Source organism: Artibeus jamaicensis, unplaced genomic scaffold (genome assembly GCF_021234435.1).
Source record: "Artibeus jamaicensis isolate MK-2021 breed Jamaican fruit bat unplaced genomic scaffold, CSHL_Jam_final contig_685, whole genome shotgun sequence".
Taxonomy (NCBI): domain Eukaryota; kingdom Metazoa; phylum Chordata; class Mammalia; order Chiroptera; family Phyllostomidae; genus Artibeus; species Artibeus jamaicensis.
Genome location: NW_026521924.1, coordinates 11,105,299 through 11,130,211, shown reverse-complemented (window position 1 = coordinate 11,130,211; position 24,913 = coordinate 11,105,299). Strand labels below are relative to the sequence as shown.

At 49.8% G+C, this 24,913-nt stretch overlaps 1 protein-coding gene across 2 annotated transcripts in view; it reads left to right on the top strand.

The window, feature by feature from the left end:
* Window positions 1-11,650, top strand: part of CDS2 (CDP-diacylglycerol synthase 2) — a 50,236-nt gene extending 38,586 nt beyond the window's left edge. Inside the window, exons 8-13 of one of the 2 annotated variants that reach the window (XM_037147760.2) lie at window positions 639-726; window positions 1,227-1,295; window positions 2,480-2,632; window positions 4,033-4,149; window positions 4,630-4,733; window positions 4,990-11,650. In XM_037147760.2, the coding sequence (XP_037003655.2) occupies window positions 639-726; window positions 1,227-1,295; window positions 2,480-2,632; window positions 4,033-4,149; window positions 4,630-4,733; window positions 4,990-5,119 (661 nt within the window). In that variant the 3' untranslated portion in view covers window positions 5,120-11,650. Of the gene's footprint in view, window positions 1-638; window positions 727-1,226; window positions 1,296-2,479; window positions 2,633-4,029; window positions 4,150-4,629; window positions 4,734-4,989 lie in introns of both variants that reach the window. The other variant, XM_037147759.2, reaches the window with a different exon arrangement.
* The last annotated feature ends 13,263 nt before the right edge of the window (window positions 11,651-24,913 follow it).

The following is a 24,913-nucleotide window of genomic DNA, read 5'->3' as shown; positions in this document are numbered from 1 at the left end:
CAGAATGGAGAGTGAGGAGGGGAGGGGTTGGTGCAAGTGTGGAAACCGCCCCCTTTTTATGAGGGGATGACCGCACCAGCAGTGGGGGGGGCAGAAAAGAAATCTAGCTGTGTGTCTGGGTGGTAGCCTTGCCCACTGCGTCGTCCTGGAGAAGGGCGGGGCTTACTAGATAAGCTCATAGTAATGCACAGTTTTTAAAAAGTGTTAAATTATGAAATAGACTAAATACACTACTTATTAGAATTAGGCAGGCAACTGCTGGGAGAAAAACCAGACATGATTGAAAACTGCTATTTTGGGGAATGGAGATAGGGGTGGGAGAAACAAGGAAAACCTTTATTTTTTCACAGTTTAGATTGGTACTATTGTGTAGATAGTTGCTTTATAATGACACAGGGACGAATGACGTTTCATAGACTGCCACCTTCACTTGTTCTGTGGTCATTCAGTAAACATTTGAACGCCTGCTATGTGCCGAATGGCTTGTTCGATATTTTACTTTTTAAAAAATTACGCCTTAATGGGTAACAGATCCTCTCTGTGTTATTTTGGTACTGGAACGTCTGAATGGTATTGTTTTTGTGGACTTTTAAGGCATTACTGTATTGGTAGAGTTGGTCCTTTGGTTTATTTTGTAGGTTCATTGTCCCCATTTCTTGTGTGATCTGTAACGACATCATGGCCTATATGTTTGGCTTCTTCTTCGGTCGGACCCCCCTCATCAAGGTAAGTGGATGATGCAAACGTGCGGTATCACCATGAACGAGGGATGATGCTCTCACCGCGAGCACATCAGCCCGGGAGACAGGAGGTCTAGCTGGTTTGTATGTTTCACGTCATCCTGGAGAAAAGGCCGGTACTGAATTAGTTTTTAGAGAAAAAAAACAACAACAAAGGAAACACTGACAGTTTACTCATAGGTAAAAAAGAGCTAATAAAATATTTTATACACTGTAAAAGCAGATTTTGGGGGGCTTTGATCTGAATTTGAGTATTGCTACTTAATTAGTATACTGTTTTATAATATAATTATTAAATGATTTAAATGACCACTTAAAGCAGGAGAGAAACTGAGGGGAATCAGTCAGGGAACAAGAAAGCCAAGTGTGGGGTATTTTAGAAGGTGAGGTAATGAACAGAGGGAGGTTTTTAAAAAAAGTGTTCATTGTTCCCAAAGCCAGAGATATCAAAACACCCTTTGCCAAGAACTTGTTCTCTGCCCACAGCTATCACCGAAGAAGACCTGGGAAGGCTTCATTGGGGGCTTCTTTGCCACTGTGCTGTTTGGCCTTCTGGTAGGTGGTGGCTCCTGGCCGGGTTGGGGGAATGACAGTGGCCCCAAACTGGGGAAGTGACTGGCGTCTTCAAAGCCTGTCAGGGCTAGAGAGCATGTCTCCCAAGGCCAAGGACTCTGTCCTACTGGATGGAGCCTCGCCCTGAAGAAGGGCACCAGCACGGCCTGCTCTGGAACTGGCACAGGCAGCACCAGCTGCTTCACCAGCCAGTTTTCAAGCAGAGTTTTGGCCCTGGAGGAGCAGAGGCCATGCACACCTTGTTACTTCTCTCACGCCGGGGTGTGCAGCACCCAGCAGGTGGCGCACTTGTCCAGGCGTTTGATATTTCAAGGTCAAGGTGGTTGGCATTGGAGAGTAAAGGGTGGGGTGAGATATGCTGCTCCAGCTCAGATTTTCTCCTTTGTGCACCCTGACCAGAAGTGGATGGTCTCTCAACACTTTCTTTCTTTCTTTTTTTTTTTTTAAAGATTTTATTTATTTATCTTTATCTTTAGAGGAGAAGGGAAGGAGAGAGGGAGAGAAACATCAATGTATGGTTGCGTTTGTGCGTCCCCTGCTGGGAACTGGCCTGCAGGGAACCTGCCTGCAACCTGGGCATGTGCCCTGACTGGGAATCGAACCGTGATTATCTGGTTCGCAGGCCCGCGCTCAATCCACTGAGCTACACCAGCCAGGGCCTCTCTCAACACTTTCAAGAGCACCATTCCCTGCTCTGACCCTGGGCCGGTCTCCCCTTAGTAGTGTTGTCCATCTGTCCTTCATTGCCCCAGCTTCCTTACCTGGCTGCTCTTCAGTCTTCTTCCTCCTGGCTGCCTGCCTCTCCCTGTACCATTTCCCGACTTCCCATCTCTGCTTAGCACCCAGTTAAGAGATCCTGAGAACGCGTATTATAGCTCCCCCAAGTAGGGAGAAAGTTCTGTAGTTCTCTCGTTGCATTTCTCAGGTATTTCCTGGAGTCATTCAGGACCTGGGTGTTTGGGCAAGTGTGTGTGCAAACTGTCCTCTGCCCCCCACCCCAGTTCAGGGAAAATACACCTGAGGTGCAACCTAAGCCCCTGATTCAGTGCGAGTTTGCAGTTAGAGGGCGTGGGCATTGTAAGGACGTGGCCAAACCAGGTGCCTGCTGCCGTGGCAGGATGGCGGAACCCGTCTCCTTTGCCTGTCTCTCTCTCCTTCATCCTCAGCTGTCCTACGTGATGTCTGGGTACAGATGCTTTGTCTGCCCCGTGGAGTACAACAACGACACCAACAGCTTCACTGTGGACTGTGAGCCCTCCGACCTGTTCCGCCTGCATGAGTATAACATTCCCGAGGTGATCCAGTCGGCCATTGGCTGGGTATGTGCCGCTCCCATGGAGCGAACTGACCTCAGTGGCTTGGTGACTACAGGGAGCGCCCCCCTCTCCACACTGCCTTCTCTCATAAAGTCACCTTCCTGTCCCCAAAGCTGTAGGCCCCAGGCTGAAGGGGATTGTTTACGTCAGTTCATGGTGAGGACAGGAGGAGACTTCTCACTTCAAATCTTTAGGAACAGTGGTTCTCAAAGTGTGCTTTGGGGAACCCTGGAGGACCCTGAGATCCTTTCAGGGGGTCTGTGAGGTCACAACTATTTTCATAGTAATACAGTGACATCATTTGCCTTGCTCACGTTGTTGACAGAAGCAGCGGGGGTCCCCCTGCTGGAGACGCAGCCTGAGTGAAGGTGTGGCACCCAGTGGCCTAAGTCACTGGGTTCCTCACGCCCTTGCGGGGAGAATGAGCCGGTTCCTCTGTAGAGTGGCTTTGGTGAAATAGTAAAATTACTAATTTTATTAAATTTTGGTCCTTGAATACGTACCTTTCTAATAATACTCTTTGTCTCAAAATGAAAAGTATGCATAAAACTCTTCTGCTAAATACCATAGTACTCGATTATTTACATGGCCCACTTGTGGGCACTTGCTTATGAACTGACCTTGTGGCTTTTTTATAAAAATATAATTTTACTTGAAAAGAACTGACAAACTATAGTGTTTTAGACTTGGGTAATTGACAGACATTTTTCCTGGAAATGAATGAAGGGAGGCTGTCACTTCAAGGAAAACAGCTGACAATCATTGTTAATAATGATAAAATGATTTTCATGTGAAAGTAGAATTTTAGAAAGTGTGTGCCTTCTGTGAGGTTGATAGCTTCCTAGTATTTAAAGAATTTTCTAATGAGATCTGTGGTAATTTTAATGTACAGTGTTTTGACATTATACGACTAACTGTGTCTACATTTGGAAGGCTGACATGACTCAGTAAACCAGTATTTTCTGAATGGCCAGTGCATGAGGTTACATAGTCACACATGGTAAAACATCCATGCAAAGTGCCAGATAGACCAGTGGGTTTTAATTGAAGGTACAGAAAGTTCATTGATAGGGTTTCAGATTTCACATTGCACCAAATTTTTAAGGAACTACCACTTACCAAGTTCTGGTGTCGTGTCAAAAAATACCCATAATTATCTGGAAAGATGGTACTAAAATACTCTTCCTTTTTCAACTGCATATCTGTGTAAGGCTGGATTTTCTTCATATACTTCAACCAGAACAGAGGTTTAAAAAAAAACAGTCTTTTTACTAATTATGTTCTTTTTCAGGAAGGGGAGGGGGGAATATAGGTAGCTGAAGAAAGAGTGATTTTTGGTAACCTGTAATAAGGCTGTGCCTGTAGTAGGCATCTTGACTTTTACTTCATTTATTCTTCAGAAGATCGTCCGGATGTACCCTTTCCAGATCCACAGCATCGCCCTCTCCACCTTTGCCTCGCTCATCGGCCCCTTCGGAGGGTTCTTTGCAAGTGGATTCAAACGAGCCTTTAAAATCAAAGTAGGAAAACCCTCTTCTCCATTCCTCTCATTGTCTCTCAGCCAGGCCCATCCTCACCTGTCTTCTGCCCCCCCCCCCCACAACCACCACCTCCTTCAAAATACTAGGCTCTTGCTGTGTGCTCTCACCTATACATGGGACTTAGGCAGGTTAGATAGATTTCACATTGCACCAAGTTTTTAAGGACCTACCACTTACCAAGTTCTGGTCTAGTGTCACCAGACACTACAGGTGATGTTTCCTAGAAAATTTAGTAGTTGGATTTTGTTTATTTGTTAATATCTTACATCTTTCTTTACAAAAATTTTGTAGTTGAATAAGAGCACGTCCTATTATAGCCTCAGCATTTGAATCAATGCTTACATCTCACTTTGTCTCCCTCAGCTACTCGGGACGGTAGCTGGACATTGAGGTGGGACCGCAGGCCAGGGTTTGGCTTTGGCTGACCGGGCTCACCAGTCCTTCTCCTGCCTCTGACAGGACTTTGCTAATACGATTCCTGGCCACGGAGGCATCATGGACCGCTTCGACTGCCAGTATCTGATGGCCACCTTTGTCAACGTGTACATCGCCAGCTTTATCAGGTACGGTGCCTTTCCATCTGACCCAGGTTGGGAGATTTTTAAATGGGTGAAATTCTAGAATTTTAGCTACATCTCAGCTTCAGTGAAAAGCATCCCAAATATAAATGCAGTTGTCTGTTGCTACTATTTGTGGATTTTCCGAAGCCCCCGTGCACTCTGTTGGTAGGGAGTCCTGAGCGGGGAGCAGTCGCTTGGGTAATTAGGCCCTAGACACTGCTGGGCCCTGGTGGTGCCACTTGGTCACATTGTCTTCCAGGGGCCCGAACCCGAGCAAGCTCATTCAGCAGTTCATGACCTTGCGGCCGGATCAGCAGCTGCACATCTTCAACACACTCAAGTCTCACCTGACCGAGAAGGGGACGCTGACGGAGGCCACGGAGAACTAGCAGGGCCCTCGCGGGGCCGGGGGTGGGGTGTCGAGCAGGACTGAGCGAGGGGCCAGGGCTCCTGGGTGAGCCCAGCTGGGGTGACCTAGACGACGGCACAGCTTCAACTCACTGTCTTTTTCTTTTTAAAATTTTTGGTAGAGTGTTTTTTACCTGTGGGTTGTAAGAAGATTCTGTACATACTGTCTACGTGCTTATGATTCGGGTTGTGAGTAAACTACAGCTTTGAGTGGGGAAGAAGTCATGGGGATGAAACCATTTGGTTTTTTTGAAACAGAAGTTTTAAAAACCTGGAGGACAGCACTGCCTGGCTCAGCAGTGGCTGCCTGGCGCTTCTCGGTTTCATTGGTCGAACTGGGCTCGCTGAGAGAGTGGCCATTCACGGTCCGAGTGGGCTCCGGGCGCCCGTGCTGGTCTTTGTACTGCCACTCCCCCACCCCCACCCCCACCCCCACCTGCAGGGAAGAGGTGTGAGGTGTGGGTGTCTGTGCTGCTCTGTAATCCCTGCCTTGGAGCTCCAGGGGTTTGCCTTCTGGAGGGATAAAGGCTTACGTATCAGATAAGCATTCTGTCCACATCAAATCCTGTGTGGAACATGAGCTCTGCTTTATGTTGTGGGTTCATCTTGCTTCATCACAGACTGAGAAGTTTTCTTGAGAAAGCTCAAAAAATTATTTATAATAGTCTGGTAAAAAAAACAACAACCACACTGTACTATTTCAAGTGTATGCAGTAGAATGTACCGGAGCCGAGCCCCTCGCCACGTGTCCGGGCTCTGGCGGCTCCCGGAGGGCGGCCCAGCCAACTGCGTCTTTTCAGGGACGACGGCGTTCAGGTCTGTGCGGTATGTAGACTGGTTGCTGCTGAATCCTCTCTGGGGGCTTTCCTGCTGGGCAGCGAGCAGAGGGCTTCTCCTCTGTGCCCCGTTGCCTGACCACCCACCCACGTAGCTGCTGTGTTGTATATATTTTACTCCTAAGGCAAATGTGTATTGTGTATGTGTTTTAAATATCACTTCTTAATAAGTGATTTCAGTTGTACCACGACTTCTTCACTGAAACCATAGAGTCCTGCTTAAAACTCTGGGAAACTCAACCCCATTAGCGGTTTGGCTATTCTGAAGATTAAATGCACACTTTTTATATAATGTGACTAGTTCAATGTAGTTTGTATTTTACTGGGGGACCTTTTTTTAAAAGAAGAAAACTGTGATTAATTTTGTTTCCCTTCTTAATGATAAGAGAGAGGTTGACTTTGGGAGGGAGGGTACAGGAGAGAACTCGGCGCCCAAAGGGGTTCAGTGATTCTGTGCCACAGTTGTTCTCATTGCCAAATGCGGGGGCGATGGCTTCCAGAGCCCCTGGCCTGGCGGGAGTTTGTTCGGTTTCTGTTTGAATCAGGCTCTCTGCCTCCCTGAAAGCTCACACGCAGCCTGGATCCCCGGAGCGTGGGGCGCGGGGCTGAGCCCTGCGGCGTTTCAGCCTGCAGACCCTGCGCGGCCTGGCCCCCGCGTGCAGCGTTGAGGCAGCCTCTTCCTTCGGGACTTTTACTTCCATTTAGCACACAGCTTTCCTTTTTCAGGTTCAAGTCCTTCCAGAACAAAATGTGTTTTCACACGGCTTTAGTCCTGGCTGTGGGTCCCGGCAGGACAGGCACCTCACTGTCTGGGTCCTTGTTTTTGAGTTGTCCCCTAATCCCAGTGTTTTGTGACCTGGCCGGGCAAGTCCGTGCGGCCAGAGGCAGCTGTGGGTGATGAGTCATGTCCCGGGCACCCAAAAAGCAAGTGTTGTCAGGTCCTTTCCGAATGTTTATCCTGAAGATGAGGCGGTATCTCAGCGATGAATTAAACAGCGGAGCTGATTAGTCATGAATCTAGTTTTCTTACTGAAGAATGAACTTGTTCTCCTGAACCAGAGACAGAAAGTCTCATTGGTCTTGTGTTGCCTCCTTGTGGACACGTGGTGGGGTCCTTGGGCACAGGGAGTGTCAGCCGGAGCCCGGCAGCAGGGAGCCGCTCCTGGGTAGGGCTGTGTTTGCGTCAGGGTGCCTGGCACCCCCCCCCCCCCAGGATGTGGTCTGAGGGTCTGGGGGGGGGGTCCTGGGAAGCTGAAGGTGGTTGCTCACCGGAGCTGCCAGCAAGAAGGCCAGAGGGCCAGCTTGGGTTTTGTTTTTTGGGGGGTTTCTCCACATTCTTTCTGATGAATAAAAGGCGTTTCTTAGCGGGGTAGCCCGGAGAGCAGGCTACCTTGTGTCTTTGTAGCACAGTGCTTTTCTTGCTCCCATTTATTGATGTTATTCCACCTTCAGATCAGATTCAGAAAATTATTTTCACGTCTGTCTGTGCCGATCTTAATGGCGTAACTTGCTTCGCATCCATTTTGTGCGTGTGTGAGAAATAAACGTGACAAACTGTGTGCCCTCCCTTGTCGTGAATTCAGTTTCTCCCTTCCGTGCTTGACTTTCTTATGTGGTACTCGTAACTGTTGTGCCGTCCTGATTTAGAGATTTTTGCTTTGCTTTCCAGTTTGAATCACATACATTCTCATGACAACCTGCCGAGCCCCCTCGGGCGAGACTCGCGGGCACTCTGCCGGAGACGGGAGAGAGCGTCCCGAGGGTCCCGTGGTGGAGTCGAGTCTCCATCTTACCGTCCGCCCGCCAGGGCAAGGACTAGGCTGTCCCCAGCCCCACTGCCTTTGTAGAAGTGGCGTAAGTGCATCTGAAATTCGCTCAAGTGTAGGAGGCCTGACCTGCCCTCCAGGGAGGAGCTTCAGTTGCTGTTAGCTCCTGAGCAGTGGGATAAAGGAGCTTGTGGACCAGGCGTCACAGAAACCAGGGCTTCTCTACCTTGAGCTGAGCCTGGCATCCTCCCTGGTGAGTTTTGCTGTCACCTCTCACAGGGCACCTGTGTGTTTTCCCTTCCTGGGCGCATGCCTCCTCAGCATGATAAAAGTATGCACATTTTCCTCCTGAATGTAGAACTGTCCAGGGCAGCCCGGACCTTATTTATATTGATTATTTTGGGCCTATTTCTATTCTGAACATTTTAGTAGCTTTAGTATAACTGTATTTAAGACACATTTACTTTTAGTGTTGTATAATTCTGTAATGTATATTTGAAACTAGTGTCTCAGAAGGGGCGGACTGTAACTTTTAACTTTTTACATATGGACTTTTGAAGTCCGTTTTATGGTATTTATCTTTTTCCACTGGGCTTCTTAGCCTGTTAGTTGACTTATGTTATGCAAGAAAGTTCCAAAAGTATGCTTTCAGGGAGACTGAGCAAACCCTGGGGTCTGAGTCTAAGCTAGTTGCTAGTGGCTGAGTGGATCCTTGATCTTTGCTCTTCAGAGTGTCCCATCAGGCCCAGGGGCGTCCCCGATGTGACAGGGGTGGGTCGGGGGAGGACATGGGTGACTCAAGGTGAAGAGCGTCACTGCTCGGAAAGCTGCGCAGTGGCCTTGTTCCCTGAGTGGCCTGCCCAAGGTCAGTTTTGTAAGGAAGTGTATTTCCATTACTCTGCCAATGTGATCTGTCATTGCGGAAACTTGTTCCTGCGTCACCATTGCCCTTTGTTTTCTGGAGTAACTCACCTCTGTGCCCACCTTGTACTGATGTGCAGAGAAAAGGGTGGGTGGACAGGGGCGATGTCACTTGTATCCAGGGTTCCTGTTCTTTTGAAGTCAGGGTGGGAAGGAAGGGCTAAAGGGGGATGTCTGGGTGAGTGTCGTGGTCACGTCACAAGACAGTGAACTGTGTGCAGACGCACACTGTACTGTCTGTAGCAGGGGCTCTGAAGGAGCTGCCGGAACAAACCATCACGAAGGCAACGGGGTGGGCTGAGCGCAGTGGTTGAGAAGCTGGATGTTGGGTTCAAACAGCCTTAGGCCTGGGCAGGTTCCTAAGTGCACCTGTGGCCCAGTTGTGTCTGACAGCAGCACCTTCATTGTGGGATTGTGAGGATTTTATGAGATTATGCGCGTTAAGCATTTAGCACAGCACCTGACACGTAGTAAGTGCTCAGTAAATGGTGGCTATTTTTGTTGCACGGAGCTGGTCATTTGCACCTAAGTTGCTGTGATGTCAGAGACTGGGATCCCAGCCACGGCACTGCCAAGAAAGGGGCTGATTCTCGGGCAGGGCCTCACTGTTCCGTCCTTGTCTCAGTCAAAGCAAACTTCCTTTTCCCTTGTCTCTCCACACGGTCGGTGGCCCAGCTCCCAGTTTTTACAGAGGTGAACAGCTCCCACTTCCTGGCTTGGTTTCCTTTGTTGGGTGGAGGCCTTGCGGCACGACCCGCCGAGGGTGCTGGCATTTGGACGGAGTGTTGATGAAAGAGCCTGGTTTAAAGTCGTCTTCTAGGCTCACCTCTGGGTCCTGGACCCTGCTCACCCACATGCCCTACAGGGCCGCCTCTGGCCATTCTCAGTGAGCAACAGAGTCCCCGGCTGCCACCTGCATCACTGTAAAGGGGCCCCACCTCCCTGTTGCTCCCAGCACTGCTCCACCGCCCCCTCCTCCAGAAGCGACCTTGCCCACCTGGGCTTTCCGATGGGTGGAGGCTACTGCTCTTATCTGCAGCTGCCTGTCCATACAGTTGTTTACCTGTTTGTGTGTGAGCCGTGTTTTCACGGGCAGTTTGGGAGGTACTTTGGATGCCAAAGTGTTGGGATTTTTAGAACACGTGGATGATTTCTGTGAACAGAGGGCAGAACGTGCTATCCAGGATTCTGTGGCCAGTGGGTACTGAATCCACTTGGCTGTTTGGAAACCCTGTCCCCTCTCCTCCTGTCTCCACCAAATGCCCAGCTGCTGAGGCCCCTTTTCTTTTTCTTCTCCAGCCAATAAGTTACCAGCAGTGTGTTTATTAGTGATAATCACAACACTGACAATAGTGCTTTATAAATGCCACACACATACTAAGTTGCCGTAATGCTGAGCCTGGGTTCTCAGCCACTGCACCGCCTCCTGCCCTGCACGCAGCCCGGGGCTCCGAGGTCTGGAAAGCAACCGCACGGACCTTCTGAGAGAGGAGTCCAGCTTCCACACCCACCTGCGGTGTCCGGGTGCCCCGCGCTTTATGCGCAAGGCCAGCCTTGACAAAGGGAAGGAGACGGGGGCGGGGGCGAAACTCCCCACACTTGGTGGCTGTGGTTTGCTTGAGGCCTTCCTCACTTGCTGCTGCCCCTGGGGCGGATTTTCTGTGGGAAAGAGGCTCATTCTTCTTGTCCTCTTGCCCATGGTGCCTCCACTCTATGGGTGAGGGTCTCTGTGACTCGCTTAGGACCCCATTTCCCCCCTCTAGCCAAGGGTGCACTCAGCTCAGGAGCCTGCAGCGGCGCCCGTACAAGTGGCCATCACTAGCCAGAAGAGTGAAGAGAAGAGAAAGTACCTCTGTAGCAGATTATAACCCAGAGGGGAAGCCTAAAAGCTCTGCCCACCCCCCTGTGGCGTAATGAGTCAGGGCCTTGTGTTTCAGCTTTCTCCATGGCATTAACGGTAGGAGCAGGGGGCCACGAGGACATATGACGTGGGCTGTTATCGTTGGATTGCAGGTGAGCAAAGGGTCATGTGGGTCATTCATGAGCAAAGGGAGAAAGGCACCTGACTGAGTGAAAAACATGTAATTTAGTTTTCTGAAGAGGAGATGGGGAGGGTGTGTGTGTGTGTGTGTGTGTGTGTGAGGTGGAGGACTCTTCACATTGAAGGAATGGTGTAGACAAAGACGACCTGTGAAATCCAAGCCAGTGGAATAATAACTTGGAATTACCGGCTTGACTGTGAACGGTTCCTGGGTGTGGGCGGGGAGTGGAGGCCAGATCCAGAGGCCCGTGTGTTTCCCGGTCTCTCCCCTTCACTTACCTAATGAAGTCACGACTGTGGCAGGAACGAGGAGAACGTGGTTGTGGAGGTGTTCAGTAAGCAGCTGCCGTGACGGACTGGTCCTGGGCTCGTCCTCTCGTCCTTCCGGCTCCGTGTTTTATCAGGCCTCGCACTCCCTGCCTCTCCACTGCATCTAGTGGGCCAGGCAGCTTTTTGTCTGTAGAGAAGAAGGCTCTCAGCTGGGGGCAGCACCGCCCGCCCCCCGGACAGTGCCCCTGTGGGGTCGCCCGGGCACTGGGCAGGGCCGAGCCCTCTGCCGCCTCTGGAGGGTGCCCGGAGGGTGCAGCCGGGTTGAGCCATCAGCTGGTTCTGTGCCAGATGAAATAAATCGTTTGCTGATGGGCTGGCACACGATGTCTCACTTCCATTAGGTTCCTGGCCTGGGTTTGCTGGCTTTGTGCCAAGGAACACCCGCCCAGAAAGGGCGTTCAGAGTGTTTCCCAGCTGCTGTGCTGTCCCCCGACTTGCTTCCCCAGACCCGGTGTCTGTGCTGCACCGGGCCTCTCCGTGCGCCGTCCGACGGGTGTTAGACATGCAGATTCTTCTCCGCTGCAGTGTCCGAACATGATGGACTGTGCGTTGGAAGTATTTACCTTATTTATATAATTGAATGTTGCTATTACACAAATAAACATCTACTGAATTCTAGATCTGTGTGCTTCTTGCGGGGGGTGCTGACTTGGCGTGAGGTGGGGCCTTGGTCGGGTGGAACCAGCGTCCCCTCCCAGGATGCTGCCTGGCCCCCGCCGCCTGCTCTCCTGGCTTGGCTGCTGCTCCTCAGCCACCTGTCTGGGCATCTCGTCTCCGGCCTGGCCCTTCCATGGTGGCATTCTGCCCGCGGCTGTCCCCCCACTGAACCCTGTCCTGCGGGTCCTCACCCACTCTCGGGGCTCCAGTGACCACACTCAACGCCACCATTTCAGGACCATGTCTCCAACCCACACGTACCTGTGAGGCCTCTTCATGTGGGCTGTGCGTGGGCAAACCCAACCCTGGCCCTGCCCACACCCACCCCAGTCAGTGTTCCGCGCCCCCACCACCCGCGCGGGTTCTGTTCCCCAAGCCCATCATCACTGGGAGCGAGCTCGTCTGTAACCAAGGCCAGCCCCTGCCATCTTCGTTCTGGCCACTCTGCTAAACCACTCCCTGCACAATAGCTTTCTCAGCTAGATACTTCCTGTGGCCTTAGGTCGAAGCTCAGCCTTGTTCGTGGGGTTCCCACGCCGTCCCTCTGACCCCCACACTCGGTGTCTGCCCTCTCACAGCCACACTGGGTGCACGACCCTTCTCTGTTCCAGGTGCTGTGGTCCCCTGGCCTTCACACCTGCTGCTTCCTCTGCCCGATTTCCTACCCTCCTTCCGGCTCCCCTCCGCTGCCTAGCGCCCATCCCCATAGGGTCCCGCCTGCTCTGGGAGACCTCAGGGCTCTGGTGAGACTGGGCTCTGGTGGGTGGCTGGCTGGAGGTGCCCTGAGTCTGAGGTCCTGAGAGCGACTGCTGGCCCGGTCAGACCAGTGCTCACTCCAGCAGGACCTCCAGGTCATTGAGAGGCTTCTGCCTCTGGTCCCCAGGAACCCTGAAATGGCAGGACTTGTGGAATGAATTGCTTCCTAACACTCAAAAGTGCAAAAGACACAGCATTTACTTTCCTTCCTAAATCCAACAAAATCTGACTCCAAGCCACGGGTTTCATGGACGATGAGGGACCCATCAGTCATTTTCCCTGGCTGCCTTGTTCTCTTCTGTCGCACCAGGAGCCAGGGGCTCTGTCTGCTGAAGGCTCTCATCCGGGCCTGTGAGGTGCATGCGCCCCCTGTGAGGAGGCCCTGGCGGTGGTATGAGGAATCACCTTCCCTAGGTACCCACACAGCCATCTGCAGTGGCCACCTTCCACCTCGGATCCTTGACCATCTGCATGCATTCAACAAGTGCCGTGGAGTTCTTGCTCTGTGCATGTCCCCATCTGGACGCTGGAAATACAGCATCAAACAAAGCCAACACAGTCCTTGCCCTCATGGGGCTCGTTTTAGGAGAGGGTAGCAAACCTGTGAAAAGCACATCAGGTGGAGACAATGTACCCAGGAGGGGGAACGGAGGGCTGCTGGGGAGAGGTTGGATTTTAAAGAGAGCTATCAGGAATGGCCTTGCCGCCAACCCCGTGGGCAGAGGTTGGGCACGTGGACACACCCTGAAGGATGTGGGGTGGGAGTTCCAGGCAGGTGCACAGTGAGGGTGAAGACACCTGTATTTTCAAGGAACTGCCCTGGTGGGTGAAGCAGGTGAATGGGCAGGGGCAGTGGTGGGAAGTGAGGTGCGGGAGAGAGCGGGTAATTACACAAGGCCAAGGCCATTCATTGGCTTTTACTCTGAGCAGGATGAGAAGCTGTTGGAGAGTATAGAGCCAAGGAGTGACTTGACCTAATGTTTGTTCACAGAGTCACTGGTGGCTGTGCTGAGAATAGATCTCAGAGGGGCAAGGGTGGGAGCAGGGGGGCAGGTGGGGGCTGCAAAAATCCAGGCAAGGGAGGATGGGGGCTCCATGCAGGTGGTGCAGTGAGCAATGGTCAGACCGTCAGAATTTGCTGGAGGCTTCTATGTAGTGCGGGAGAGAAAAGGAGGAGTTGGGGATGGCTGTGACGTTGCCGCCCTGGGCGACGGGAAGAATGGCTGTGCCATTTTTCTGAGCGCGGGCTGTGGAGGACAGGCGGAGGGTGGGAGGGGGAGGAGAGGGGAAGGTCAGGAGTTTGGTTTTGGACCCCGTGGGTCTGGCATGCCTGTGTAATACCCACGCAGGGATGTCCCGTCCAGGGGCCTGGTCAGGGTGTGGGTACTGTTCTGAGCCAGGAGATGGGAGCAGATCACTGGTGAAGAAGAGTGAGGTCCATGTCATTCTGGACTTTGGGGTCCACTTTTTTTCAGCTGGGGGCACTCCCTTCTTCCCTTCAATGAGACCATCTTTTCTTCCTCAGGGAGCCTCAGACAATCCAGCTCTCGGGCCCAGACAGCGGCTTGGATGGCGTTTGTCTTCACGTGGCCCCTCCCCACCTGACAGTTGCTCACTGCCTCCTGGCAGGGGGAGGGGAGCAGCATCCTAGGGGCCTGCGTGTCATTTTCTGGAGGAGGAAGGGCATCGTTACCTTTTTGGTCTCTTGGGGGAAAGTGGGGGCGGGAAACGAAGCCAGACGTGGACAGCTCCAGAGAATGGACCAATGGTCTGGCCACGACATACTAAATAACAACCATCACCCCCCCGTATTTACCAAAGGTTACGGTGGGTCCCCAAATCAACAAAAATCCAGGGAGCTCTCACATGGAGTGAGTAAAACTCTGGAGCCTCTTTCAATGTCTTCTCTCAACTTTAGTCAGAAATTTCAGCATGTTTCTAGGGCCAAAACCCATTCATCAGATGGAGACTGCGTTCAGTCAGGGTCAATCCACTTGACCGAGGCAACTGAAGTTCTTCTTGCAATAGAGATGGGCCCTCTGGCGTTGTCCGCGTGGTCTCAACTCCTCTAGATCAAAGATCCTTGTCGTGATTCTCAACCTTGCCTGACCATTAGAATCACCTGAGAAGCTTTAAAAAATGGCCACGCCCTGGCGCAGCCTGGACCAACCAGATCAGCATCTGTGTGGGTGGGACTCCCTGCAGGGAGAGTCCGTCTCCTCTCAGACACTCCCACTCACGCGAGTGGGCGGCACCCTCTGTTGGAGGGTCCCCAGGGAGGGCCTCAGGTGGTCCTGACTGAGCCTTCTGGCGTGACCTTTGAAATGACGCTGCAGGAGCCGCAGGAGCTGGGAGGAGCCCGTGCCTCCCGGCAAGTCCACCCTGGGCTCACCGGCCTTCTAGCACCTCACAGACTGAGCCGGCTCCTCTCCCCCTGACAAACACGCTGTTTCTCACGTGCCCCCAACCAGCTGCTCCCTGCCCACCCGGCCTTCTCCCAAACTCCCCATTTCGCTCTTCCTCACGAGAAAGGCCTGCCAGCCCCTTCGCAATGCTGACCAGTGTCCGCACACAAGGAAGCCCATCCTTTCGAGGTCCCCTATCATTGCCTGTGGTTGTGAATAGCTGTGTGCCCTGGGGTGGGGGTGCCCACGGGGCCCTTCAGGGAACTGAAGACCCCTAGTCGCTACTGCTTCAACAGGCAGCTCCTTCCTCCCGTTGTCTCAAGGGCCCCTGTTCTCCCTGCCCAGCGTGGCTGTCGCTTTTGTCATGAAGAGGAACAAATAATAAATCTGCAGCCTCCAACGGACTCCACCACTTACCAGGGAAAATCCCAGACCATTGGCAGGGGGTTCCCCAAAGGTGTAAATATTTACCTTTTTATTTGAAATAATTTCAGACTTACAGATGTGAGATAGTAAAAGAATTCCCTACATACTACACTCAAATTCCCTAAATGTTAGCATCTTATGCACTTGTTTAACTGTTATCTCTCTTTACACACACACACACACACACACACACACCTTTCTTTTCAGTTATTTCAAAGTTGTAGGCCTGAAGCCCCTTTACTGTTCAGCAACCTTATTTCAAATTTCATCAGTTTTCCCAATAATGTTCTCTATAGAAAAAGAATGCATCTTGTTTTCACTGGTGCAATTTGAGGGTCTCTGCAGTGTCTTTGGGACCAGTACTCCCTCCATCCTACCTCTCACCCCATAGATACTATCTCTCAGCAGGCATGAGGCCTAGGTAAAAAAAGGTGGTGTCCAGCACAACGTGGCAGTGCTGCCACATGCCCAGCAGAGGGCAGCAGTGGCTCACAAGTGCGGGGCTTGGGAAATGAGGCCAATCTGGGTGGAATTCTGCCCCAACACTCACTAGCTTTCTGACCTCGGACAAAACAGCTGCTCAGCCTCCTCTTGCATAAAATGGAGATAATTGAGAAAATATGCAAAGCACGTGTCCAGCACCTAGCACCTACTAACCACTCACGAGAGACTTTTGTTTGTGATATTATCACCTTGGTCAGGGAGGTGAATTCCTGGGGGATACACAGGAGCTGGCGCCAATACTCCAGTGTGGGCAGGGCCAGGGCTGGACACTGAAGCTGGGGACAGAGAAGGAAGGGCTCTTGGGGACGGAGTGAGGGAGGGAGAGGAACGAAGTTACAGCTTACTTGGGGCACCCCAAGGCCAGCAGGGACTAAAATTCACACCGAAATGCTTCTGAGCGCATCATGGCATGTCCAGTCTCCCACCCGGTTCTGGAACCCCCTCCCCGCCAAAGTTGTCCTTGACCAATCCAAGGAGGCGGAATGGTTTGTCTTCTCTCCCGTTTTGATTGGCAGAGCACCTGAGCTCCACCGGGGACTCCATCCTTCGGTGGCTGCGTGATCTCGTGGCTCTGGGCAGAGCTCAACCTGTCTGCTTCTCAGTTTCCTTCCCCGTGAAGCGAGAGTGAGAACAGTGATGTTAAAGATCAAAGCTTAGACTAGATTCTGGCACAAGGCATAATTTCATACACACTTTCTGTTATTATTTCAGGGGTCCCCTGCCCCCTTTTCTTCTTGATCTGGGTGCTTTGCCTTTGCATCACCCCCAGATGGTCCCATTGGGGGGTGGGGAGTTAGTTACTCTCAGCTTTGGTCGTCTCTGCCCTGGCCCTACCTGTTACACATAAGTGGCTGCCCGCGGGGAATTCTCGTAGTTACCAGTCGACCTTGTGGAATTTTCATCTGACCAAGGGATTTCTACCTGTTTGGTATCTAATGTTACAAACATACCAAAAAGCAAGAAACTTAAAAAACAGCAGGGTCATATCAAAATATCTCAGAGCCAGAACGAGACTCCCCAAGATGGAACATTTTGAACAACAATAAAGATAATAACTGTGGTTGATTGCAACATATTAATTACATTTAAGCGCATGAATTCATAGTGATAGTTAAAAATCTCAATGGATCACGATTGGTGCTAGTAAACCAAATCAATTTCCTTTTTTAAATGTTTTTTATTATTTCTTTTTAAAGATTTTGTTTACTTATTTTAGACAGACTGAAAGGAAGGAAGAAAGAAGGGGAGAGAAACATCAGTGTGTGGTTGCCTCTCGCACACCTCCCACTGGGGACCTGACCTGGCCCACAACCCAGACATGTGCCCTGACTAGGAATTGAACCCATGACCCTTTGGTTTGCGGGCCAGCACTCAATCCACTGAGCCACACCAACCAGGGCCCAATTTTTTTCTAAAACTACTAAATAAAGAGAATGAATCGAGGATTTATCCTGCCTTTTCTAAATAAATTGTACCATTGACTTTAAACAGCAGTTGCATAAAGATGCACCAAATAGCACTGTAGGAAGTGACTATAAAACTGGTAAATAAAGTGAAAGAATTAAGAGTGGGAGAACAGAACCGCCATGTCTGGTCACTTGATTTGTGAAGAAGTTGATGTTGCAGTGGGGAAAGGGTGTTTTTTTCAATAAATGCACTGCATTGATTGGATATCAATGGGAAAAACCTACCTCCCATTGTACCCCAAAAAATCAGTTCCAGATGGATGAATGAACTGGATATATTTCTAGAAAGATGCAAACTACCCAACTGGCTCCCAGAAGCGGACATGGCCAGGTGAGAGGCTACTGCAGTAATCCAGATGGGGGTGCTGACGGCAGCTTGGGCCAGGGTGGGTGGGCTGCAAAGAGAGAGGCACGGGACCCTCGGGGTATATTCTAGAGGCAGGAGCAATGGAGCTTGCTGATGAACTGGATATGGGGTGGGTGCAGGAGAGAGGAACCAGGGACAAGTCTTAGATGTGAGCCTCTCCCCACAGGTGGATAGGATGCCGTGTTTCCTTTAAGAATCTCACCACTTAGTATAGGACAGAGGTGTTATGGCGACGTGGAGAGATTCGAGCCAATGGGAGCACAACTGGGGGCTTGAGAGAGGAAACATCTGAAACATCTTTCCCTTTCCCTCTCCCCAATTTGGAAATCAGAACCTCTCATGGTAAAGTCATATTCATCTGGGTGCTGATAACACTGGCTAGGGTTGCTTGCTTTGTTGCACTTGTTTCTGTTATCTTTGTTTTGACAGCTTCTCCTTTTGTGACATTTGGTGGGTGTCAGCATAATTAGGTTTGCAGAAATAACAGTTCTTAGTCTGCCCACTGAGTGGGATTGATTTGAATGTCATTTGCATCTGTTAAATGCCTCTGTGAAAATTACTTCCTATCTACACTGGAGTCTGAAGAACAAGACTTAAGACATAAAGAATCAACCTAACCAATCCTGTGAGCGACTGGTTTAGATTGGGCTTCTCTAGGAGCAGAGCAGGAGAAACAGAAGCTTATCTGGAACGAGTCAGGACCAGCCTGCAGTGCTGTGCAGAAGTGAGACAGAGAAGTGTGTGTTGTGACCAGGTTGCTTCTGGGGGCCACTCGGGCTTAATCCCCCTGCAGAAACTTGGGAGACTATAGAGAGCACATTCCTCACTCAGAGTTGTCATCTTCCAGATGTGACAAAGCTCTTCCATCCTGCTCTGACACTGGTCAGGGAGAGCTTCTGGGGGCATCAAACCCTCCAGCACACCCTACCCACTGCACCAAGGGGACCGAGAACATTTCTGCAGCCAGAGGCAGCTCTCAAGCAACAACTCGAAAGCCATAGGGGGACATTGCGTGCCTGGAATGGTGAGGGCCAAGGGGATGTGGGGGCGGGGTCCTGACATGATCGGCTGCAACAGTCTTTGGGGAAGATGGCGGCTGCTGGATCTGAGGCGGTGGCCGAGAAGGTATGCAGGTGGCCTTTCCAAGCTTGACCCAAGGATGCCATTGTCGCTGGTGGCAGTTTCATGGTTTCAGAGTCTCTCAACGACTTCTGAACAACAGCAAAAGAATTTTCATGATAGTCCCATCTCAAAAATATTTCACTAATTCTTGATATTCCGTTCAAGTATTCTGTTCTTTTAAAAGATTTATTTATTTTTAGAGAGAGGAGAAGGGAGAGAGAAAGAGAGGGAGAGAACCATGGATCAGTTGACTCTCTCATATGCACCCAGACTGAACACCGGACCCACAACCTGGGCCTATGACCTAACTGGGAATCAAACTGGCGATGTTTTCCTGGCTGGTGTAGCTCACTGGATTGAGCGCGTGCCTTGCAAACCAAAGAATCACCGTTCGTTTCCCAGTCAGGGCACATGCCTGGGTGGCAGGCCAGTTCCCAGCAGGAGATGCACAAGAGGCAACCATGCATTGATATTTCTCTCCCTCTTTCCTTCCCTTCTAAAGATAAGTAAATAAAATCTTTAAAAAAACAACAACTGGTGATGTTTTGGTGTGTGGAACAACCTCCGACCCACTGACCGATACCCGTTAGGACATACTCTGTTCTTTTAAACAGCCAGCTTGCCCCAGCCCATGCAACTCCTGCAGAAAATGTGTGCTGGCAGTGGCAGGTCTCTTCCAGGACTTCATGCCTATGGCACAGAGATAATTGGCCAGCTTCTGTTTATTAGTATCTGGCCACGTGGCTCAGCCTGCCGGACCCTATGGCACAAACTGCATGCTATACAAGAATGCTGTGTGAGGGGGGCCAGTGTGCAAAACAGCTCTGCTCTCCCGGCCCTGCACTCAGCGAGGAGTTGTACCCCGTCTGGATGCATTCAGACACGAGGGGTCTACCTCCAGTCCAGAGGCATCTTTCCCTAATTTGCACAAAGCTGCCCTACGAGTTAACCAAAGCACTAAGTGGGAAATGTGAGTTGAGAAACAAGTTCTTTATGTCTGCTGTGTATTATGTCCCATCGATGACCCCTTCCTTCCACCATGTTGCTAGGACCCCTCTTGTCTCTCTTCCTCTTCCACAGTCTCCATTGCTTTTTTTCCAGGCTCCAGTAGGCAATTTTCAAATTATTATGCAGAGTAATTTAACTGGTCTTTATCCTCGTCTCTATCACCTAAGCCATGCCTGCTGTAGCCATTACCCCATTACCAACCCTGCCTCTCAGCAGACCTGGCCAGACAAAGCAGTGGGTCTCACCCCACACCTTGTGCTTATGTCTCTGAGTTTGAGCTGTTGCTCCAAGTGCAAGCAGTTAAAAAAGGTGTTTTCCTCATTACATCTGACACCATGAGATAAAGTGAGTTCGAGGAACAGGAAGGAGGCTCAAAGCCACAGCCGAAAAGTGATGTTTGTCCACAGAGCATTCCGGATAAGACATACTCTCTGTTGGCCACACGAATGACAACGAGCTGAGATACAAATTGTACAAGAAAATGATGTTCCATCTTCCTGGAGTTCCTGTAAAAGAGAAATAATGAGGACTCTAGATCTTATTATTTGAAAAATTGGCATGTTGATTAAAACTGCCAATCAGCCTCAAGCATACACGGAAGCTACCATTTTCCTTGACCAGCATACAAATGTGAGTCTCCATGTCCTAAATTAGAGAGTAACATGGACAGACTGCGAAAATGCTGAATTGCCTGCCACAGGCGAGGAGACTGGAAAATAAATAATGCATTCTGCAATCCCCTGCAGCGTCCTCCTCCGGGGGTCCCTGAGGGATGTAAAGTGCAGCCACTGCTCAGGGCTCCCTCAAGCATTTCTAATGAACTCCAGGGCTGGGGGACCCTGCGCCAGTGGAGGGAGAAGAAGGTGAGGGCGGACGCAGACCCCAGAGAGGTTTTGCCTTCCTTCTCAGTCCTCACCTCCGTTTGGCCACTCTGGACTGACCTTTCGCCTCAGAGATAAGGGGGCTCCTCAGCCCTGCAAAACATCCTCAACTAATTGCAAGTCTGTCCATTGTAAACATCCAACTAACCCCGAGATGCAGCTAGACAGTCAAGGTGTGACAGTATGATGGATTACATCACCGCCCTTAGAGTCCTGTTCTGGAGAACACTGACTCACAGGGAGGAGTGGACACTGGCAATACATCTCAGACGGCAAAGCAGAAAGGATCCTCATTCTGATAAATTGCACAGGCAGATATAAATCCATTTGTAAGTTACTCCCATACACATGACACATGATTGTGTTATACATGCATACAAACTACTTACACACATAAATCACATGTACAAAAACATGGGGAATGTAGACATGACTGTATCCATAATGGGTACAGTGGAAGGAGGGGTGATTTGGGATTTTTGGAAAGATACTGCTGGTGTGTTCTCACAATGTTTTACATGATTGTATTCTTTTTATAAATAGAAAACTATATTAAGAAAGGATATTGTCTTTCCTCTTGTTTCTATGAGTGTTGACATGGAAGCTTGAGCAAAACAACTCCTTCTCCCAGCTGCTTCTTAAAAATTTTTTTAAAAAAAGATTTAGTTTATTTATTTTTTAGAGAGGGGGAAGGGAGGCAGAAAGAGAGGGAGAAAAACATTGATCTGTTTCCTCTCATGCGTTCCCAGCTGGAGACCTGGCCTGCAACCCAGGCATCTGGGCTGCCCAGCAATCAAACCAGCAACCTTTTGGTTCGCAGGTGCTGCTCAATCCACTGAACCACACCAGCCAGGGCCACACTTCTTCTACAGCCTCAGATGTGGCTCTATCATTCGTACTAACACACTGTGCCTAAGCTTAGGTACTGGTCAAAGTCCCGGTTAATGTTGAAAGGTCAGCAGACCCGAGACCTAGGCTCCTCACCCTGACCCTCCATCCCTGTGAAAAAACAGCAGTGTGCTCTGCAAGTCTTGTCAGACCACATTGCTGGCCATGGTTGAGGTGGACGTAGCTCTTCACTGTCCTCTGTATCAGCTTAGATGGTGGGGGAATTGCTTTCAGTTCAGAGATGGCCTCAGCTAAGTACAGCATTGTCCTGCTGTATCACAAAGATGGGGCCACCTGGTTCTCCAAGGAGAGCTCAGCCAGATTTTACAACAAGCCTGCTACACTGAGAAATCTAGAAAAATCTGGATTTAAGGTCTAAGTTATAGTCTCAGCCCTATGTGCTGTGTGACGCTGAGCAAGTTACTTAACCTCTCTGAGCTTCATTTTACCCATCTGTAAAATAGTATTTTTGACAGGGTTGTTTGAGAATTGAGAAAGTCCATGGCCTAGTGCCTGACATCTAGTTGTCACTCAGTAAATGATGATCATTATTAAGGACTACTCTCACTTACTAGCATTTGACCTTGAGCTAGAAGTCTGTCTTGCCTCAAGTTTTACATTTCTAAAGTAAAACAACAACACTAACAAAATACCAAACTTGCCTAGTTGACCCACGTGGGATTGGGGTGAGGTGCAAGTAAGGTGAGAAATGGTTCTTAACCAGACCAGTGGGAAGAAGCCAGTGTTTGCTCTTGGAGAGGACCACAAAGAAGATTAATGAGTCACTCTCTGTGAATTGATTGCAAAAATAGCTCCAATTTTTCTCCTTGTGCCTTCTTCCCATGGCAGTGTGACTCTGTAAGCTACTCCCATCAAGAGATGGAGCTTATTTCTCACCTCTTGAAACCGGGCTTGGCCATGTGACTTGCCTTGCATTGCAAACTGAGCCTTGAAAAGTGCTTGCACAGTGAAGCTTGCCCTTTCGTGGTGCGCTGGGGGACCTACAGCTACCACTATGTGAATGAACTCACTGAAGGATGAGCAACACATGCTCCAAAAAAGGGACCTTTATTGTCCCAGGCCATGGCCAGCTGTCTGGCAGACACGTGAGTGTGGCCGTGGATGGTGAGCTCACTGCAGTGCGTGAGGGAGCCCAGCCAGCCTCCTGCTTCGTAGCCGTCCCACTAGCCCAGCCATTGCCCACACACACAGCATTCTATTTACATGTAAAATCTACTCTCCGAATTGTGTTTTATTAGTTACCAATCAACCGTTTAAGACTTTGATCATTCTTATTCCATGTGTGTTTGAAACCAAATGGTACAGTTTCAAGCACAAAGTGCTTGGTGGGTATTTATAGACTGGATGGGTAGATGGATGTTGTAGGTCATGGCAGGATAAAATGCTGGAGCAGGGGGTTTCTCATGAAGCATAGTTGGAACAGGGCTTCTCAGTCTCGGCTCTGTTGACATTTTGGTTCACATAATTCTGTTTTGTGTGTGTGTGTGTTCTGTGCATTGTAGGGTATTTAGCAGCACCCCGCCCTCTGTACACTGGATACTAGTAGTGAATCACAGTACACCACAGCAGTGACAACCAATAACGTCTCCATACACTGACAGATCTCACCTGGGGAGAGAAATGGTCCCCCAAATCCTACTGAGTTAAGGGAGAAGGTTCCAAGAAGTTGCAGGGCTTACATCTGCGTAACATTGAACAGTGCCTCAGATAGAGAGCTTCTTTCTTCTAAAGACCCCTGAATCCTCTCTATAGATCAGGACTGGAGGATCAAGAAAACTCTTTTTTGCTGATGCTTCTGAGGGCTGAATACCAGTCATTGAGCCACTGGCCCCAATCAGGCCATGAAGTTCAGACTTAGGCTGAGACCAGAATTGAAGGATCTAGTTTGTGGTGTGTGCCTCCCTGTCCTCTCCTGACCTCTCTGGAGCCGGCCACCTCCCCTCTTCATCAGTACTTCCACCGGTCAACAGAGGACATGAAAAGTGGAGAAACTCTGGGGAAGCAATGTTGCTATTTGATTGAAGTGTCTAGGGAAGGGAGGGGAAGGAATTAAAGTGATACTTGTGGGAATTTTGGTCTTCTCAGTCCTTTGTTCCCATTATGGAAAGGGTAATTAAGAATTAGCTTTATTTCCATGAACAGTGGCATGTGCCCAAACCTACAGCATTTCCTTACCAAATGGCCACTCACTGTCAGTTGTTTAGAAGACGGTGAAATCAGACTGATATATGTTCTTCCTGACATGATATAGCAGAAATCAATAACCATCTGAGTTACTACTTCTTCATCATAATCCAGCCGTCACAGTAAGACTGTGTTGTTATAAAGCCTTTTTTCATCGATGACATTTTAATAACCCCCAACATCATTACAGAGTGAAGATGTTCCATAAACAAATGATAATAAGCACGCCTCCTCTAATAGCTTTTCTCTCCCACTGTAATTCTAACCACCCTAATGCAGGAACTCTCACATTTATAATTCTCAGCAAAACAAAGTCTGCTTCCCAATTGTACAAGCCACCCCCCTATGGGTGCGAGAAACACACTAATAAGATGCCTGAATGTAAGCATGTTCCCACGAATGTAGAGCATTATTTAAATTTGTTTTTATTGGTGGCCTCTGGATACGGGGGATAATGAAATACCAAAGTCAAGGTTTGCTAGCAGGACTGGAAGATGCGATTTCCAGGTTAACCACACATCCTGGCCTTTGGAGAGCTAATGAATACAAGTGATTGTGTTAGTTTGCCATACGAAAGTACAACAGACTGGGCAGCTTAGACAGCAGAAGTGTATTTTCTCACAGTTCTGGAAGCTAGAACTCCAAGATGAAAATGTCAGCAGGGTTGGTTTATCTCAAGGCCTTGGCTTGTAGATGGCCGTCTTCTCCCTGTGTCCTCACATGGCCTTCCCTCTGTATGGCTGTGTCCCAGTCTTCTCTCATTAGGGTACCAGTTGTATTGGATTAAATGGCACCCAAAGACCTCATTTAACCTTAATTACTTCTTTAAAGACTTTGTGTCAAGGTCAGTCACATTCTGAAGTGCTGGGGCTTAAGACTTCAGCACAGGAATTTGGTGACGGTGGGGAGACACAATTCAGCCATAACAGTGACTAGAGCCAGGCACGCATCCTTTCTCTTCCACATATACTTCCCCAACTGTGCAGAACACCAGGTTCCCTTCACCAGCCTATGGATGCATCTCTAAGCTGCTGTGAGTGTTGGTGGCTACTGGCTCTCAGTCGTGCTCTTCTGTGCAGAATTTCCTTGTCCAGGAGCTTCCTTGCTAGAGAAGTTATGCCGCCTCTCCTCTGGAAGCCCCCAGATAATGACCGACTGATATGGGGGTACAAAGAACCAGCCCCTGGCCTTAAGGT